The sequence below is a fragment of the Cupressus sempervirens genome, chromosome 2 (assembly GCF_028749045.1).
Source record: "Cupressus sempervirens isolate cs-2001-9-10 chromosome 2, ASM2874904v1, whole genome shotgun sequence".
Lineage (NCBI taxonomy): Eukaryota > Viridiplantae > Streptophyta > Pinopsida > Cupressales > Cupressaceae > Cupressus > Cupressus sempervirens.
In genome coordinates, this window is record NC_143119.1 from 631,001,008 (window position 1) to 631,019,976 (window position 18,969).

The following is an 18,969-nucleotide window of genomic DNA, read 5'->3' on the forward strand; positions in this document are numbered from 1 at the left end:
GGACCATTACAGTGGTATCAGAGTTTGCTTGCAAAGTGTTTGACGAAATGTCAAACAACTGAAGTATAAAGATTTTTGGTGTTTGAAGAAGTTATAACCTATTGGGGTTATTACATATATATTAGGTTTTTGTAAGTTTATATCAATATGAGATGTATATTGTCTTCGGTGATTGTCGAATAATCAATCTTATACAATATAAATACCTTCTAGAGCAAGCGGGTGTGTCTCTTGAATGGCCAAAAGATGTGTCTATTATAATCACCTCTTTCCACACTACTCACAACTTTCCATTAGACTTCCTAATCACTGTCATTAAGAATCTCCTTAATTCCATAAGAGTTTGGTACATCCTTAACAACTAATAGTCGTCATTTTGGAGAATTGATCCATTTCATTGCTGTTTGATAGTCAACTTCATACTTACTCAAATATGGAGTTGGTCTGTATTTGTCATTTGGAAGGATAATATGATCGATCTCTTCATAGATCAATACCACAACTAATAATTATTTCAAGTGATGCAATGCATCACTTGAAACGATATAGTAATCTCTGATTCATCTCAGCCTCCCAACACTAACATCAACAAATTGAGTCCATTTGCACCCCCTGTCCCAGAAACCCATCCAAGTGTCCCCCCATACCCAATGATTGGTGGAACACTGAAGAATTCTGATCGGATTTAAACATCGGAGAACTGAGATATTAATTGCACAAATCAGTCTTGATAAACTCAAAAAAATGTTTGTTTGACTGTCCCAAATTTCACTTCCTGCTCAACAAGAAAAAATAAAGTCTTCACTGCACTAATAGAGATGTAAGTCACTGCCTTAAACAAATATCTTATCTACAATGAAAATTGATGAAAATCTGGAACTCAAGCAGCAGAGCGTAATGTGAATAATGAAGTTTATGCCATAGTTAGAATTGTTCAAAAGAGGAATACACCATAGACAACAATACATACAGATTGCTGCCCTAACAATATTCAAATCTCCATGTTCCAAATGAGATTATAGCTCTTTTCTGTGATATTCTTATTGGACTGAGGCAAGCAATCAGAAAGTAAAATAACAATGGTGCCAAGAAATGACAATGGAGACCATTGAACTATGGGGACAAATCCCCTTCCCCTCCCCAAGCCCCACATTTTTGAGTTGTGCATGTCACCGAGACATAGCGACAAGAACAAGGCGTCCCTCCATACTTTTTAATCCACCAAGATGTCCAAAGACAACACATACAACTAGACATCCCTTGCATATCTAGGGATGTCTAAAAGTTTCCCATTCTCAAACATCTTGAAGGTGTTTTTAAATTTTTTAAACTTGTGGTTGTGCATAATGCTTTGTGTCTCATTGCCCGCAAGGCACTTATGTACAAAGAGAGTCTAGTAGCATGATGGAATGTAGAGCCAAAGAGCCATCACATATTGATAAGGATGCTACAACTTCAGATGAAGGGCTGATTGGTGTTAATTTGGCAAATATTGACCATGAGTAGTTTAGTATTTCCAGTGATGAGGAGTTTGGGGATGAGTAGAGGCCTCCCTTCACTACATTTTGATATTTTGTACTTAATTTGATATCCTTCTGCTCATCATAATCATTTTAATGCAATTTTCAATATAGTAGAATTTTCCGATTGAATAAATTTCAATTGTCAAATTTTATTTTGTATTCAAGTTTTTAAAATTAAAATGGGAATCTGAAAACTTAGTTTTTATGATTTGCAATATTACTAATTTGTCAATATTTCAGTTGAAAAGTAATTCTTGTACATCTTTTCATAACTAATTTTACAAATATTATATGTATATCAGCACCACTGCCCCCTTGCCATCCTCAAACTTAGACCGTTTGCCCTGTCTCTGAAACCTGTACCCTCATGGTCCTGAAACTTGATGAAACATGGGTTGAAATGCTATGCCAATGAAGACACCAAACCCCTTCCAAGAATATACAGCTTCATGCATAAGTGATAAAAACAACCCATCACCAAGGAGGTATGAAAAAATCCAATGCCCAAAAAAACCACACCCTCAAAGTACGCAATGCTAGGAAAGACGGTTTACAACCTGCACTTCAGTCACTGAAAGAAACCACCAAACATCTCGACTAAATGCACATGTGAACTACTTGTATGATGTTTACCACAATCAGTCATAGTAGATCTTCAACTATCATAGCGAATCTTTTCAGAAGGGATTTTGTTCTTCAAAAAGCTCTGTTGAACCAACTCCAAAAGTACATAGGATTTTCCTTTCATAAGAGACAATATCTGAAATCATTATCTTCAACATATTTTCAAATGAGAGCTTTGGAACTCCTATTATAACTTTTGAGAGCTATTTTAGTAAAAAGTTTTTGTTTGATTTTTGGCTACGTTTGAAAAGAAAACACCTTTTGCTTTACATTGTTTTTTCAATGTAATATCTGACTAGATATATTTCCCCAATTTCTCACCAACAAATTTTCAAAATATAGCAGATAATTTTATGCCATAGAAAACCAGTAGTAACCGGCAAAGTACTCATAAAATTACTGCAAAATCCGTTATTGCATTTGTTAGAAAGTAAAATCTGCCAAGATAACTAGGGGGGGAGTGAATCAATTATTTGATCAAAACTAATTTTATCAACCTTATTAAATCTCAAACATGTGATCAATGCAAACAACAACCATAAGAAGATACACATACACAATAGTGCGAGATATGTTAACCAAGGAAACCTTTGATCAAAGGGAAAACCCCAGTGGGGATGGTACCCACAAAATGATGTGCTAATATATAAGTTCCTTGTAAGAGGATGGACTCTATTAGGAGCCAATACAATACATCCACTACATATCAGTCCTTGTTAGGAGAATTCGAATCCCTATGAGGAGATTCCAACCTGTTAGTTGTGAGAACCTTGTTAGAAGTTGTAGAAGGTTGAAGGACTCGCTGCTCAAACAACTTCAGGGGCAAGACCACCAAATTCACGGTCCAACTAACCTTTGTATTATTCTTTTTAGAATAATAGAGAATACAACTATCTCATCAACTCACACTCTTGCTCTGTCCTCTTACAGTGTCTTTTCCGCACCAAACACTTCTCAGATCTCAATACTAGATCCGCAAATTTGCATCACAATAATCCCTTTGATTGCTTACTCACTTGTACCTCACACTTATAATTGACTTTCTATCTCAAAAGCATCTCATTCATCCTTTCATATATCATCACAAGGAAAATAACTTTCCTTTATACCAAGTCCTCAAAATAATTCATTGAGTTGGCCTTGAGGCTTTCCCAATTACAATTACAATAGGACCTCATTAAAATAACACACTACAATACATCTTTTCATGATTACATAACAATGTCGGCTCACAGTCTTTACAAATCTTTCATACGTTCAACCTTAGACGTTGCACACTCACAGACGTCATCATCAGGATGTCTTCTATCTCTGTCTAACTGGGCTCAACTAGATTCTATCTTTGTTAGGAGATATAATCCAATTATCAAAAACCACTTCTCAAGAACTCTGTCTATAAACTATTTTCTGTAAATCTTGAATAACTGTTACTAGTCTTCGACTTTGTGCATGCACTCTTAGACATGTCATCAAGACACTCTATACAATATGTCCCCAATTGCGCTTGATCTCATCTTCAATCCTCGAACCATACGTTCTAAAACATTGTTGGCTACTCTGCAAATCTTCTCAGTATGTTGACATCAATTACAAACATAACCATGAATGCATCACAAAGTCATGCTATCAATCTCTCCAATGCTCCAACAATGCTAGGATACTCTCCATAGGAATATCATCAACATTCATGCTAACAATTTCCCCCTTTGGCATTAATGGCAACATAGATGAAAAACATCTAAGTTCCATGAATACCAAACATTGTTGCAACTGCTGCTATTAGCAATTTCAAATCCTCTTCATTGATCAAATCTGAATCTCTCAGGAGCAATTCTTCATCAATGTTGTTGCTCCCCCATTGATATACTTCCATCATGAACAACTCTCCCCCATTATCAAGAGATACTTCCAGTCTCATGGAATTTTTTTTCATGCATTCTCTCCCCCATTGACATCAATGACAAAGGTATCATTATGTCAATTTTCTGCTCTGTCTTCAATCAGCTCAAGTGTCGAAAGACACTATTCAATACTAACTACCAAGAGTCCTTCATGACTCTGCTCAACAACAAATACTCCCCCATAGAGGAAAATTCAGCATTCAATCCGTATAAACAATAGTGCTTTGTACCACTAGACTGATGCAATCTCTACATCATCTACTCTGAAGTAGGTAGGGGCATAACCCCAAGCATACCTCGTAAGTACACAAATTTATCCTTAGGTAAAGGCTTTGAAAAAATATCTGCAATCTGCTACTTTGTACGAACATATTCTATTATGATCTCTTTCTTTGAAACTTTCTCTTTGAAAATATGATACTTAATAGATATGTGCTTCGTCTTAGAATGTAATACACAATTCTTAGACATACTTACTGTTCTAGTGTTATCACAATGTATGACAACAAGTTCAGTAAACTCAACTCCAATATCCTTCAACATCTGTTTCATCCACATGATCTAATTGCAATTGTTTATTGCTGCTACATATTCTGCTTCTACTATGCTTAGTGAGACAATCTTGTTTCTTGCTTAACCAAGAAACCAACCTTGCTCCTAAGAAGAATGCTCCACCACTTGTACTATTTATGCCATCCATACTGCCTTCCCAGTCCGCATCAATATATGCACATAGAGTAAAGTCATTTGATCTATCATACCACAACCCAAAATCAAGTGTACCCTTCAAAAATTTGAAAATCCTCTATACTATTACATAGTGTGCTTCCTTAGGATCAGCTTAAAATCTTGCAACAATGCCAACTGCATTAGCTATATCTGGTCTTGTATGAGTCAAATACTGCAAACCTCCAATCATGGATCTGTACTTCTTTTTCTTAACAATAAATGTCTCATCTTTGCTAGATAACTTATGACCAGTTACCATAGGTGTACCAACATGCTTACAACTCTTTAAACCAAATCTCTTCAATAAGTCTTTCTAATACTTAGTTTGAGAAATGAAAATACATTCACTGTTCTGCACAATCTACAGACCCAAGAAGTACTTCATCTCACCAATCATGCTCATCTTAAATTCTTTCATCCCATTAGCAAATGCTTCACTTTCTTCATCATTTCCTCCAAAGATTATATCGTCCACAAATACTTTCAATAATCAACAAACCATTCTCTATTACTTTCAAATATAAGTTACTATCTCCAGTTCCTTTAGCAAAGCCCAATTTTGCCAAATATTTATCCAACTTCGCATGCCAAGCTCTAGGTGCTTACTTCAAACCATACAGTTCTTTCAACAACTTGCAGACCATATCTCCTACTTTTGTCAAAGGAAATCCTTCAAGCTACTCAATATAGACTTCTTCAAGTTCTCCATTCTGAAATGTTGACTTCACATTCATCTGATTCACTTTGAATTTCTTGTTGGCTGCATAAGCCAAAAAATTCTTCCTACTTCAATTTTGGCAATAGCTGCAAATGTCTCTTCATAATCTATTCCTTCTTGTTATGAATATCCTTTACATACCAGTCTAGCTTTGTTTCTCACAATCTTTCCTTGTCCATTCATCTTATTTCTGAAAACCCATTTAGTTCCTATAATGTTCTTGTCCTTAGGTCTAGGAACTAATTCTCATGCATCATTTTTCTCAATCTGATCTAACTCCTCTCTCATACTTGAATCCAAAAATCATCTTTGCTAGCTTCATCCATACTTTTAGGCTCTACTTGAGAACTCAAACATAACTCTTCATGTACTCTTCATGAACATTGCATTGAACGGAACATCGAACATTGAACATAAATAGTCAAATCAGCAAATAGTCAACACCGGGACATCCCCCCATCCTTGGCGGAGGTGGTGGAATCTGGTAGCCCCATTAGGGGCGGGGGAACGGAGTCCCCAAGTACCCAGTGCATCCCTATCTCCGAGGCATCGGGCAAAAAGGGGGTGGACAAGTCCCTGTGTTACTATGATTAATATAAATAAAGATGTTTTTAAGTGTAAACTCTTTTGTCATATGTGTACATTATTGAAAGGTGACGATCTTTCTAATAATGAGCTTTTGTTTCTAACATTATAAGGTGACAACTTTTTAATGATTAGTTGACCATTATGATGAATATCATGAGACTTGATATTCATGGACATATCATGATAACTAACTATATCTTGGACATATTGATAGATATCATGAGACTTGATATCAATTGAAGATCATTATGCTCCTTTATGAGATAATCATGATGGATATTATGAGACGTAATATCTATGGATATGCCATGATCAATTGTGGTAGACATCATGTGACTTGATGCCAGTGCACATACCATAACTTGGATATACATATAAGAAAAATGTCATGTGACTTGATGTTCTTAAGTATATTATATCCTTTGATATCACCAATTAGGTGATATCACTCTTCCAAATAAGGCGAACTTATATACAAATTTATACTTTCTGCCCTAGCCAAGAGGGAATGTTGAAGTATCTAGCTTTGGTGCGACAAATCTATGTGATTAATAAAATCTGAATGCATACATACATACATATATATATATATATATATATATATATATCAATTGAACCATATGTTGATCACTGTGTCTTACCAATGATCTCTATATATTGCAATCTGAGATAATACGAATCACATTCTTATGTGATTATTGGCAATACTATGCATAAGCCGATCCTTATTTGTTTATAATCAATATCGATTTTGTAAGGTATAATGCACAGGCAATAATCATTATTGTCTTCCCTAGCCAAGAGGGAGTGTTGAAGTATGTAGCTTTGGTTCGACAAATCTGTGTGATTAATAAAATCTGAATACATACATACATACATATACATATATATACATATATATACTTGGATATACATATAAGAAAAATGTCATGTGATTTGATGTTCTTAAGTATATGATATCCTTTGATATCACCAATTAGGTGATATCACTCTTCCAAATAAGGCGAACTTATATACAAATTTATACTTTCTGCCCTAGCCAAGAGGGAGTGTTGAAGTATGTAGCTTAGGTTCGGCAAATCTATGTGATTAATAAAATCTGAATACATACATACATACATATACATATATACACATATATATACATACATACATACATATATATATATATCAATTGAACCATATGTTGATCACTGTCTCTTACCAATGATCTCTATATATTGCAATCTGAGATAATACGAATCACATTCTTATGTGATTATTGGCAATACTATGCATAAGCCGATCCTTATTTGTTTATAATCAATATCGATTTTGTAAGGTATAATGCACAGGCAATAATCATTATTGTCTTCCCTAGCCAAGAGGGAGTGTTGAAGTATGTAACTTTGGTTCGACAAATCTGTGTGATTAATAAAATCTGAATACATACATACATACATATATATCAATTGAACCATATGTTGATCACTGTGTCTTACCAATGATCTCTATATATTGCAATCTGAGATAATACGAATCACATTCTTATGTGATTATCGGCAATACTATGCATAAGCTGATCCTTATTTGTTTATAATCAATATTGATTTTGCAAGGTATAATGCACGGGCAATAATCATTATTGAATCGGCACTAAGGTAGACGCTGATCTGTACTAACAGTTGTTATGGATTAGTTATAAATGAAAGGGCATGGTGGTCAATGGCCATGTCTACAAATTGGAGACATGCCCATTCACTCCCATTCCTCCCTATGATATTTATATCCAAACAATCCATTCTTGCTGGGCATCGAAATCAATAAATACTCAGCATAATCTGAAGCATTGGAAGTAACTTAAGTATTGGAGCATATCTCATCCTGAACACTGCAGTATATATATAAAGTTTTTGGAGTGAATCAGAGCCATAGGCATTGAAGTTTGAATCTGCAATATGTCAATTATCAAAACAGTAAGATTCTGAAATTGAAAACATACATATATTCTCTAAATCTGAAATAAACTTAATAAACATTTACATGTTGTTTTGTCAATGTTGTTCTTCCATAAGCAGGGAAGTAGTTATATGTGAATTGCTAAAGCCCAACAACTTGCGTAATTTATGACTAGCTCAAGGTCCGGTTTTCTCCTGATCTTTGTTAAAATTTCGAAATCCAAAAAGTGCAGATCTTATACAATAAATAATATGATTTAAAGAAATTTCCAGAAGTTTCCAAAAGGTAGGTCTCATATGCCAAATTTATGTCTTGCTTGGCCATGACCTAGAAAAAACCTTTACATTTGGCTTTTATTTTTCTATCTGCACATTACAAGATTTCAAATGTTTCCATGAAATGTGAACTTTCCTTGACAATCAGATAGGTTGTTATTTTCCATTCATGTTTATTATCTACCAGAAACTTCCCATAGCCCATCAGTTAGAAATTTGTTCTTATTTAAAGTGTCCCCATCCTTAACTAGTTTATCTTTAAAAGTAGCTATTCACAAGACCTCTCTAATTTTTTACTTATCTGCAGTGACATGGTTAGGATAAGAGCCAAGTGAAAGGAAGATTTGAAACTATGTACAATTTTTCCAATCTTACAAAACCAAATTTCAAATTCCATTAAAAAAAAATTCTCCAAGTGAATAAATAAAGGATGGTCCTCTAATTAACCAAACATACTTACACCCCACACAGGACCAATGGATCATGGGAGGGACTAACAATGATTTTTTTTTTGCAGTACTAGTTAATGATTAGCAGTACATTTAGAAATCAGTTTTCTATACTTACCTAGTCCCCCATAAACAATAGCAGCCATTGTACATAAAACCAAGTTGTAGAAACATAATGGATAACATGCACCTTGGGTTTTTTTTTTGTTCTCTTCAATGGTTATATAAACAAATTCTTATGTACAGAGAAGTGAAGGGATAGAGAACCGGCATGTACCTGCAACTCTTTAAGTGTAAGAAGCTCCACAATACTTGTATGAACCACAATAAATGGCTTTTTCCCTCCTATCGCTAAGGTATATGCATTTGGCACAGGATTCTGCCGTACATAGAGATCAGGAGCCTCAACACACAGAAGATTTGCTGCTTCAACCAGAACTTGATGAAGATCAGAAAGCTGTCAAATTGTGCAAATAATTAATTTCAGATTGTAATCAGTAATTTATGTTACATTGCAAGGACAGACAGAAAAAAATGAACTTTCCAACCTCACCAAAAATCTTATGGCTATCAATTCTCACTATGATAAAATAAAGAAAATGCATTTTAAAAAAGCTTAATGGTCATTTTGAAAAGCTGAATGGTCATTTTGATGAAGTTTCAAAATCAGTATTATGATTCCTTGTTCCCAAGTAGAGGTGAAGCTTGTGAATGACTCACTGTGAAAATTGAATGCATAAATGTTTTTCATTACGTTTTCTCAATTAGATATCTGAGATAATCGTACACATTTATTTGGGTCATGTAGACAGTATAACAGATAGGAAGGTAAGATGATGGGTCACTGTTTCAAGTCCAAACTTCCAATAGATAGACCTCATATTAGTGAGAGTAAATATAAAGAAGGATTAAGACGATAAAGATAAGAATCTGGTAACACTGAACCAAGGCCTACGGATGACTTATGGGGCACCACACTTGAACATATTCTAATGCATTAAAAGCAGAAAAAGTGTGAGAATCACAACAACAATAATCCTAGTGCTACAATGAAGAGAATGTAGCATGAATCGTTATGGTGCATGTTATAAGGTAGAATGAATATCTTATATCTTGGAATCGTTATATCTTGGAATCTGCAATTTTCATATTATGATCAGAGAAATAGAATGAATCAACCGAACTGCTAGCCTCTATTGTACATAATATACAAGGAAGTTGATGAGATATCTTCACATTCACAAGAAAACCAACCACTCACATTCTTCTTATTCATATTCCACGTTATGTTATTTAATAAAAATAATGTTGAACAAGGATGGCACTGTTGGGTGGCATTAGATATAAGAAATTTGAGACTCCTGTCTTGACACCATGATTGAGAATAAGAAGAATTACAAAGCTAGAGGCAAAGACTAATCTAAATTTGAAGTACCAACACGAAATTATGAGATGTTTATAGTTCCAAATCCTCCAATTGCATGCTTCTGAATATTATAATTTATGAAATTATTTCCAAAAATCAACCTTTTCTGCATATTCCTCCCTGCACATCTGAGACTTGACTAGTTTAAGTAGCATGATAGTGCCCGTTTTTTAACTTATTGGTTGCCCTTTCAACATACTTTGTTACCAAGCTGAATTGCCAAAGGAAACCAATCCATACAAAAAACTGAGAGATAATTTCCGGTCTTTCTCAAGTATTACAAGTATTCACGACTGACAGCGCACTGCTGTTACCCATTCTTATAATCCTTCTATTTCTTCAACATACGCCAAAATTTATTGTCAGGTGTGGGCTAACTCAAGCTTCTTTAAACAAGGGCTCAAGATGATAGAAAAATAGACCAAAAATAACTACTACAGTCTAGTAGTTATTTTGGGATAAGAAACACTTATAAAATAAATGTCGGAATCATAGTAATAATAACATAACTACACTATTCTACCCTCTATCTTAAACCCCAACCTTAAAGGCGTCTCTAGATCTGGTTTCCTAACCCTTAGTTATTCCACCATTTTCCTTGAAGCACAACCCTTAAGACTCTTCTTGGACAGGACATCCTCTATCCAAGGCCAATCACATATGCATATGTTGATGTCATCAAAATATTCTGGCACATGGAGATTGTCTATTAATCCTAGTCATGGTGGTCAAATAAAGACCTTAACGCCTCACATGCCCCATGCTAGAGATCCCTTTAATCTCCATCATATCAGCCATATGAATTGACACGACATTATTCAAGATCCAATATTCCTCACATAAGGAAATATATTGATTATCATAAATAAAGTATATTGATATTTTGCAAATAAATAAATAAATAAAACATGTTCTACTAATGCACCAAAAAATAATAAAGTTATATAGTAATATCATTTCAATGGATTTCGTTTCAAATGATAATCTGATGCAGGAGCATCCAGGGTGTAAAGGCAATCTTGCATCACTCAAAAAAAAAAAAAAATTATTTTCAGGCTTTTCTATTTTAATAAGGTCTAGTAGACAGGGTGGTTACTATTTATGGGAACTTGCTATTTTTAGTAAGTTTGTCATATGAGCTCGGAATGTTCTCATTTTCTATAGGAAGGTTCATTTTAGAGATATAAGTCTACCATAAAAATCTCATTGCTCTAGCTTAAGTATCAGAGAAGTTATTGTGGATTTTCGGTGGAAAAATTTGTAGAAAAATCTTCAGGCTCACCATTGGAGGCCTTAGAGTGCCCGGATGAGGTTTGAAAACTCGATAGAAGGGTGTTAGCGCAGTTTCGAGCCTATAAATCAAGAACTAGCGTTTTCGAAAAGTGGTTATAATAGCCAATCGGAGCAACGGTTCGTGAGTTATGGCCTTCGGAAGTTGGGCTACCGAAATTTCTAAAATAATTTGTCAAAGATGTATTTGGCCAACTCTATGTGTCTTGTTAGGGTCTGTCGGCCCTAGGTATTAAGTTTGAGCATCTAAAACCTTCCTGAGCAGCATAAAACTGCCTATTTAAGAAAGGACCGAACATTGTCTAAGACAGCTCTAGGTGATAGTTCACAGCACTGTCTTGCAGATTACTGTAATGAAGGCGCCCATTGGGGTTAGCATATTGTAATTGAGAATTTTGTAATTCCACATTTGTGGTGATAATAAGAAGTCCATATTTTGTTTCTCGCATTTGTTGTTGTTTCTTTGATTGTGTTATTATGGTATTAAGGGGAGTCCCCTGCATTAAGTGGTACCAGAGCTAGAGTTCCTAAGTGTGTGGACAGATCGCTAATTGTGAGGCAACTGGCACCAAGACAGTGGTTTGGGCTGAGTGTGTAGACAAATCATCGATTGTGAGGCAGTTTGCACTAGGGTTTCAGCGGAAGCGCGAAAATGCCTCCACGAACAAAGCATGGCGGAAGAGCTATAGGTGTTACACCTGAGGGTTTCCGAGCCCTCCAAAGGGAAATGCAAGCATTGGAAGAACAAATGTGAAGACAAATAAATCTTCCTGTAAGAGATGAAAGCGAGGATGAGGACGAAGTAGAAGAAAATGCCAAAGCAGAGGCAGTTCTAGATCCAGAGGAAGAGAGGCTTTTTAGGGCCATCTCCAAGATTGGAAAAAGACCTAAGTTTGAGGTTCCCACATTTTCAGGAAATCTTAACCCAGAAGAGCTGATCGATTGGATCAATGACCTAGAGGAGTACTTTGAGTATGAAGATATTGAGGATCTGGATAGGGTTAAGTTTGCGAATGCAAAACTGAAGGGACATGCAAAGATCTGGTGACAAGAGGTTTAGTTGGAGCGAAATAGAAAGGGAAAGGACAAAATCACTAGATAAGATCGGATGATAGCTAAAATGAAGCGACAATTCATTCTTATGGATTATGAGCTTGATTTGTTGAAAAGATGCAAGGAATGAAGCAAGCAGGAAAATCTGTTCAAGAATATATTGAAGAGTTCTACCGAGTTCTCATTAGAACCAGCCATGCAAAAGTTAATAAGGAGAAAGTCGTCTGCTATCTTAATGGGTTAAGGCCAAGCATTTACGACGAGCTAAGTCTAGTTCGAATGAGCAATATTGAGGAGGCATACCAGTTTTCCCTAAGAGTTGAGGAGAAACTGAGCAAGAAGTTTGACAATAAGAATAGTGGAAGAGGTCATGGTGGAAGCTCTGGCAGACGATCTTATGGAGGCCGTAATGATGATCAGAACAACAAGGATGAGGCTAGAAGTAGCAACCAAAACCAAAGGGGAAACAATTCCAATTGTTTCCATGATTAGAACAATAGAGATCAGAGAGGAAGAGGCAGAGGACAAGGATCTGGAAGAGGAGGCTTCCGTGGGAAATGTTTTCACTATGGAGAAGAAGGGCATAGAGCATTTGAATGTACTTAGCACCAAGGAAGGATAGATTGAAGAACTGAAGGCCTAGCTAGAGTTGCACATGTTGATGAAGATGCCATATCCTCACATTCTGAAGATGCTGAAAGAGGAGAAGTCCTAGTTAACAAAAGAGTCCTGCTGAGTGGTGAGAATGAACCTGATCAAAGGAGTTTGTTTCGCACAAGGTGCAGATGTGAAGATAATTGTTGTGATGTGATCATTGATGGTGGAAGTACTGACAATCTAGTGTCAGCAACGATGGTCACCAAGTTGAAGCTGAAGAGACAAAAACACCCGCATCCATACCGTATTGCTTGGGTGCAAGATGACCATAAGGTCATGGTCAATGAGCAGTGCTCAGTGAAGTTCAAGATTGGAAGCTACCAGGATGAGGTACTATGTGATATCATACCTATGGACATATGTCATATGTTGTTGGGTAGGTCATGGCAGTTTGACAAGCATGTTGTACATGATCGGCAAGCAAATACCTACACTCTAACTAAGGATGGAGTGAAACATAAGTTGAAGCTATTGAAGGATAAAGAAGAAAACGTATGTAGTGCTGCTAGAATATGTTTTGTTGATCGAAAATAGTTTCTTAAAGGTATGAAACATGAGCGTATGTGTTTTCCTATAATTCCTAAAGATAGTAAAGAAGTAGAGGAGGTACTTGCAGAAGTTGCAGATATGTTGGAAGAGTTTCCTGATATTGTATCAAATAATGTGCCGGATGGATTGCCCTCTATGAGGAAGATCAGTCACCAGATGGATTTGGTTCCAAGAGCTAGTTTGCCAAACAAGGCAGCGCACAGAATGACACCAGCAGAAAGTGAAGAGTTGAATAGGCAAGTTCATGAGTTGTTCCAAAAGGGGTTGATTCGAGAGAGTCTGAGTCCATGTGTTGTACCAGCAATGTTAGCACTAAAGAAGAATGGAGAATGAAGGATGTGCACAGATTCTCGTGCTATCAACAAGATCACCATCAAGTATAGATTTCCTTTGCCGAGAATGGATGATATTATGGACTATTTGAGTGGAGCTCAGTATTTCACAAAGATAGATCTGAAGAGTGGATACCATCAGATTCGTATTAGAGAAGGTGATGAGAGGAAGACTGCTTTCAAGACAAGGGAAGGACTGTATGAGTGGTTAGTCATGCCTTTTGGGCTAACCAATGCACCGAGCACTTTCATGAGGCTCATGAATGAGGTACTGAAGGAGTTTCTAGGTAAGTTTGTCATTGTTTACCTAGATGATATATTGATCTTTAGTAAGACATTGGAGGAGTGTTTGATCCATATTCATAAGGTGTTTGAAAAGTTGAGAGAAGAAAAGTTGTTGATAAACCTGAAGAAGTGTAGTTTTTGTAAAGGAGTTGGTTTACTTGGGATTTGTAGTCTCAGGAGAAGGTCTGAAAATGGACCCAGAAAAAGTGAAGGCTATCCTCGAATGGCCTACTCCAAGGAGTGCAATAGAGGTAAGAACTTTTCATGGACTGGCTACATTTTACAGAAAGTTGATAAGAAGTTTTAGCAGTATTTGTGGACCCTTGACTAAAACAATGAGAGGGGATAGGAAAGAGTTTAAGTGGACTATAGGAGCAAATAAGAGTTTCAATTTGTTGAAATAGAAAGTTACTGAGTAGCCTATTTTAGTACTTCCTGATTTTAACAAGGTGTTTCAAGTAGATTGTGATGCTAGTGGTACTGCAATAGGAGCTTTTTTGAGCCAGGAAGGTAGACCAGTTGCTTATTTCAGTGAGAAGTTGAATGATGCAAAAAGAAAATATTTTGTTTATGATCAGGAATTTTATGCTATAGTTCAAGCATTGTTGAAGAAGTCGAGACACTGTCTTCTTCCTAAGGAGTTTGTTTTGTATACTGATCATCAAGCTTTGCAATATTTGGATAGTCAAGGAAAATTGAACCAAAGACATTTAAAGTGGGTTGAGTTTTTGCAAAGTTATACAGTTTTTTTGAAACACAAGAGTGGAAAGTCTAACAAAGTTGTAGATGCTCTTAGTAGAAGACAGCTTTTGCTGATAGAAATGCAAATAGAGGTGGTTGGATCCAAGAAACTTAAAACATTGTATCCAGATGATCCTGATTTTGGTGAAGCGTGGAAGGTTTGTACAGAACTTGTTACACTTGATACGACAATGTGGTTGGATTTTATGATCCAAGATAGTATGTTGTTCAAAGGAAGCCAGTTGTGCATTCCAAGAAGTTCAATGAGAAAGAACCTCATCAAGGAGGAGCATAGTGGAGGATTAACTGGACATTTTGGCAGAGATAAAACCAAAGTAACAAGACTTGGACCCAACTCGAACATGGCAAGGGTAACTTGACTCGTGACCCGGCTCAAACTCGCCTGCGACTCGGCAGTGACTCGACAAAGTGACAAAACCCTTGAAATTTAGAGATTTCTTGGATTTAAATTAATTCCATGGACCCATTCTTGAATAAAGATTAAAGACACAATAACATCATAAAATAGAAGGTAATTTGATAACATACGTAACATACATCGATTACGTAACTACAAAAGCAAAAAAATTAAAAATCAGCCGAGTCAGATGAGTCAGCCGAGACAGCTAGGCGAGTTAGCCGAGTTAGCTGAGTCAGGCGACTCAGCTGAGTTGACCCATCGAGCTAGGGTCACAGGTCATTCTGACTCGGCTGAGGTAACTTGACTCACCGACTCGGACGACTTGCCTAACTCGCGGCGAGTCTCGTTACTATGGATAAAACTGTAGCTTTGGTTGCTGAAAATTATTACTGGCCACAGTTATAGCAAGATGTGACGAAGTTTGTACAAAGTTGTCGAGTATATAGATGGAAAAAGGAGTGAAGCAAAATACATGGTTGTATCAGCCATTACCTGTACCAGAGAAGTTGTGGGAGGATGTCAGCATGGATTTTGGATTACCAAGGACACAGTGCGGCATGATTCTATTTTTGTGGTGATTGACAGGTTTTCAAAGATGGCACATTTTATTCCTTGCAAGAAGACTTGTGATGTTGTTCATGTAGCAAAGTTATTTTTCAAAGAGGTGGTGAGATTACATGGTCTGCCAAAGAGTATAGCTTCAGATCGAGATACCAAATTTGTTGGGTATTTCTGGCGTACATTGTGGAAGAAGTTGAAGACAGATTTGAAGTTCAGTTCATCACATCATCCACAAACTGATGGACAGACAGAAGCTGTGAATCGCAGTTCGGGAAACTTGCTGAGATGCTTGGTTGGAGATAAACCAAAAGGATGGGATATGATTTTACCACAAGCAGAATTTGCATATAATAATTCTCTCAATAGGAGTATTGGTAAATCACCATTCCAGATTGTATATGGGAGTAGTCCTAGAAATATTTCTGAATTGAGGAAGTTGGATAAGGGAGAGATAAGTAGTGCTGAAGCAGAAGATTTTGCTGAACATTTGAAGAACATCCATGAGGAGGTGAGGAAGCACACCATAAAGATGAATACACAATATAAGGCTAAGGCAGATGTGAAAAAGAGATTTAAGGAATTTCAGATTGGAGATGAAGTCATGGTTCATTTGAGAAAGGAGCATTTTCCAGTAGGTACATATAATAAGTTGAAGATGAAGAAGTTTGGACCGTGCAAGATAGTGAAGAGGCATGATTCTGGAAATACGTATGAAGTGGAGTTGCCTGCTGAATTGAATATTTCACCAGTATTTAATATTTTAGATTTGACAGAGTATTATGAAGAAGGTGATGGAGATGAAGTTGCAAAAGTGCAGTGGAGCATTCCAGCAGCTAGTTCGGCTACCAAGGAGATTGAGGAGATACTAGACAGTCGTATCGGAAAGAGTACCAGAAATAGAACTTATGAGGAATATCTGGTCAAATGGAAAGGAAGACCAATTAAGGATTCATCATGGCTAGCAAAGGAGGAAGTCAACCATCTTGGTTTTCCTCTGAACACCTGAGATATGACAAAGTCACTTCTCAAATTACCCTAGGTGTCTGCTGCAGAAGCATCTTGGGTGTAAGGGCAATCTTGCATCACCCCCAAAAAAATAAAAATAAAAATAAAAAATTCAGCTTTTTCTATTTTAATAAGGACTAGTAGATAGGGTGGTTAATTTATGGGAACTTGCTATTTTTAGTAAGTTTGTCATACGAGCTCGGAATATTCTCATTTTTTACAAGAAAGTTCATTTTAGAGATATAAGCCTACCATAAAAATCTCATTGCTCCAACTTAAGTATCAGAAAAGTTATTGTGGATTTTCGGTGGAGAAATTTGCAAAAAAACCTTCAAACTCACCATTGGAGGCCTTAGAGTGCCCGGATGAGGTCTAAAAACTAGACGGAAGGGTGCTAGCATAGTTTTGAGTCTATAGATCAAAAATTGGCATTTCCAAAAAGTGGTTATAATAGCCAATCGGAGCAACAATTCGTGAGTTATGGCCTTCGGAAGTTGGGCTACCGAAATTTCTAAAATAATTTGTCAAAGATGTATTTGGCCGACTCTATGTGTATTGTTAGGGTCTGTCGGCCCTAGGTATTAAATTTGAGCATTTAGAACCTTCCCGGGCAGCATAAAATTGCCTATTTAAGAAAAGACCGAACATTGTCTAGGACAGCTCTGAGTGATAGTTCGCAGCACTGTCTTGCAGATTACTGTAATGAATTCGCCCATTTGGGTTAGCATATTGTAATTGAGAATTCTGTAATTCCGCATTTGCGGTGATAATAAGAAGTCCATATTTTGTTTCTCACATTTGTTGTTGTTTCTTTGTTTGTGTTATGAGTTTATGGTGTTAAAGGGAGTCCCCTGCATGATAATCTTATAATAATAGATACAATAATTTACTATTATTTATCATGATTATATCGCGTATTACATAGAAATTAATAATTATCAAAGTGCAATATCATATAATTATCAAAGTGCAATACCATACCTTAATAATAATTCATACCTCTCATTCTTCTCATTATTTAAAAATTATTTTCACATAAAATAGATCAATATCATACATTCAATATATTCTAAAGTAAAAACAACACAACATAATTTAATTATAAAATAAGATCATACCTCTTTAAATATTAAATTTGTGGTTTTTTTCCAAATATGTTGGTGCTTCCTTAGTCCTCCATCATAAATGTCAAAATGTAGATAATGAGAAATCTTTTATTATCTCTTTTATGCTATGTGATTCCTTTATCTACCCTAAAGTATGGTGGACATTGAGGACAAGTATTTTAAACCAAATCTTGTTTTTCTCCAGATAAATCTCCTCTTAATTTCTTCCCTCCCTTTTAAATATGATTTTCTTTTATATATTGTTTGGTGCTTTGGACCCCTAATACATTCGGTGGTTATGATTTCTATTAAATAAAGTTGTTCTTTTCATTCATGACCTTTTCCTTATTTATCCAATTTGCACTAGTTAAATAGGGTATGCTTTCCTTCTAAGAAGGGTCGTGTCCATTCAATAAGGGAATGATTTCCATTTAGTTATTTATTAAATGTATTTTAACTAAATTGAGAAGTAATCAATTTAATTTAATAAATATTATTCATTAGGGGTGTTGCCTTATTTAGTTTATGATTGACTTGTTATTTATTTAGTTGACTTTTGATATATAGACTGCTGTTAATATTTCATAATAATCTTAGATGAGGATGATTGTAATAACCCCAGCTGGTTGATCACTTCAACAAGACCATTTTCTCCACTTTTCAATTGTTTAACATTCCGTCAACACTTGGCACACAATCTTATTATTACTGTGTATGATGTTTTTGGAATGTATAATTCCTTTTTGCATTTGGAATATAAAATCTTGCAAATTAAATACATTCAAATGTAAATGCTAA

General features: G+C 35.8%; 1 protein-coding gene across 1 annotated transcript in view; it reads right to left on the reverse strand.

Annotated features, from left to right (window-relative positions):
• LOC149574950 (Peptidase family M48 family protein) overlaps positions 1-18,969 on the reverse strand; it is a 175,934-nt gene that overhangs the window by 26,079 nt on the left and 130,886 nt on the right. The window contains exon 5 of the mRNA XM_089814795.1: positions 9,023-9,202. Coding sequence (XP_089670921.1) covers positions 9,023-9,202 — 180 coding nt within the window. The remainder of the gene's footprint in view (positions 1-9,022; positions 9,203-18,969) is intronic.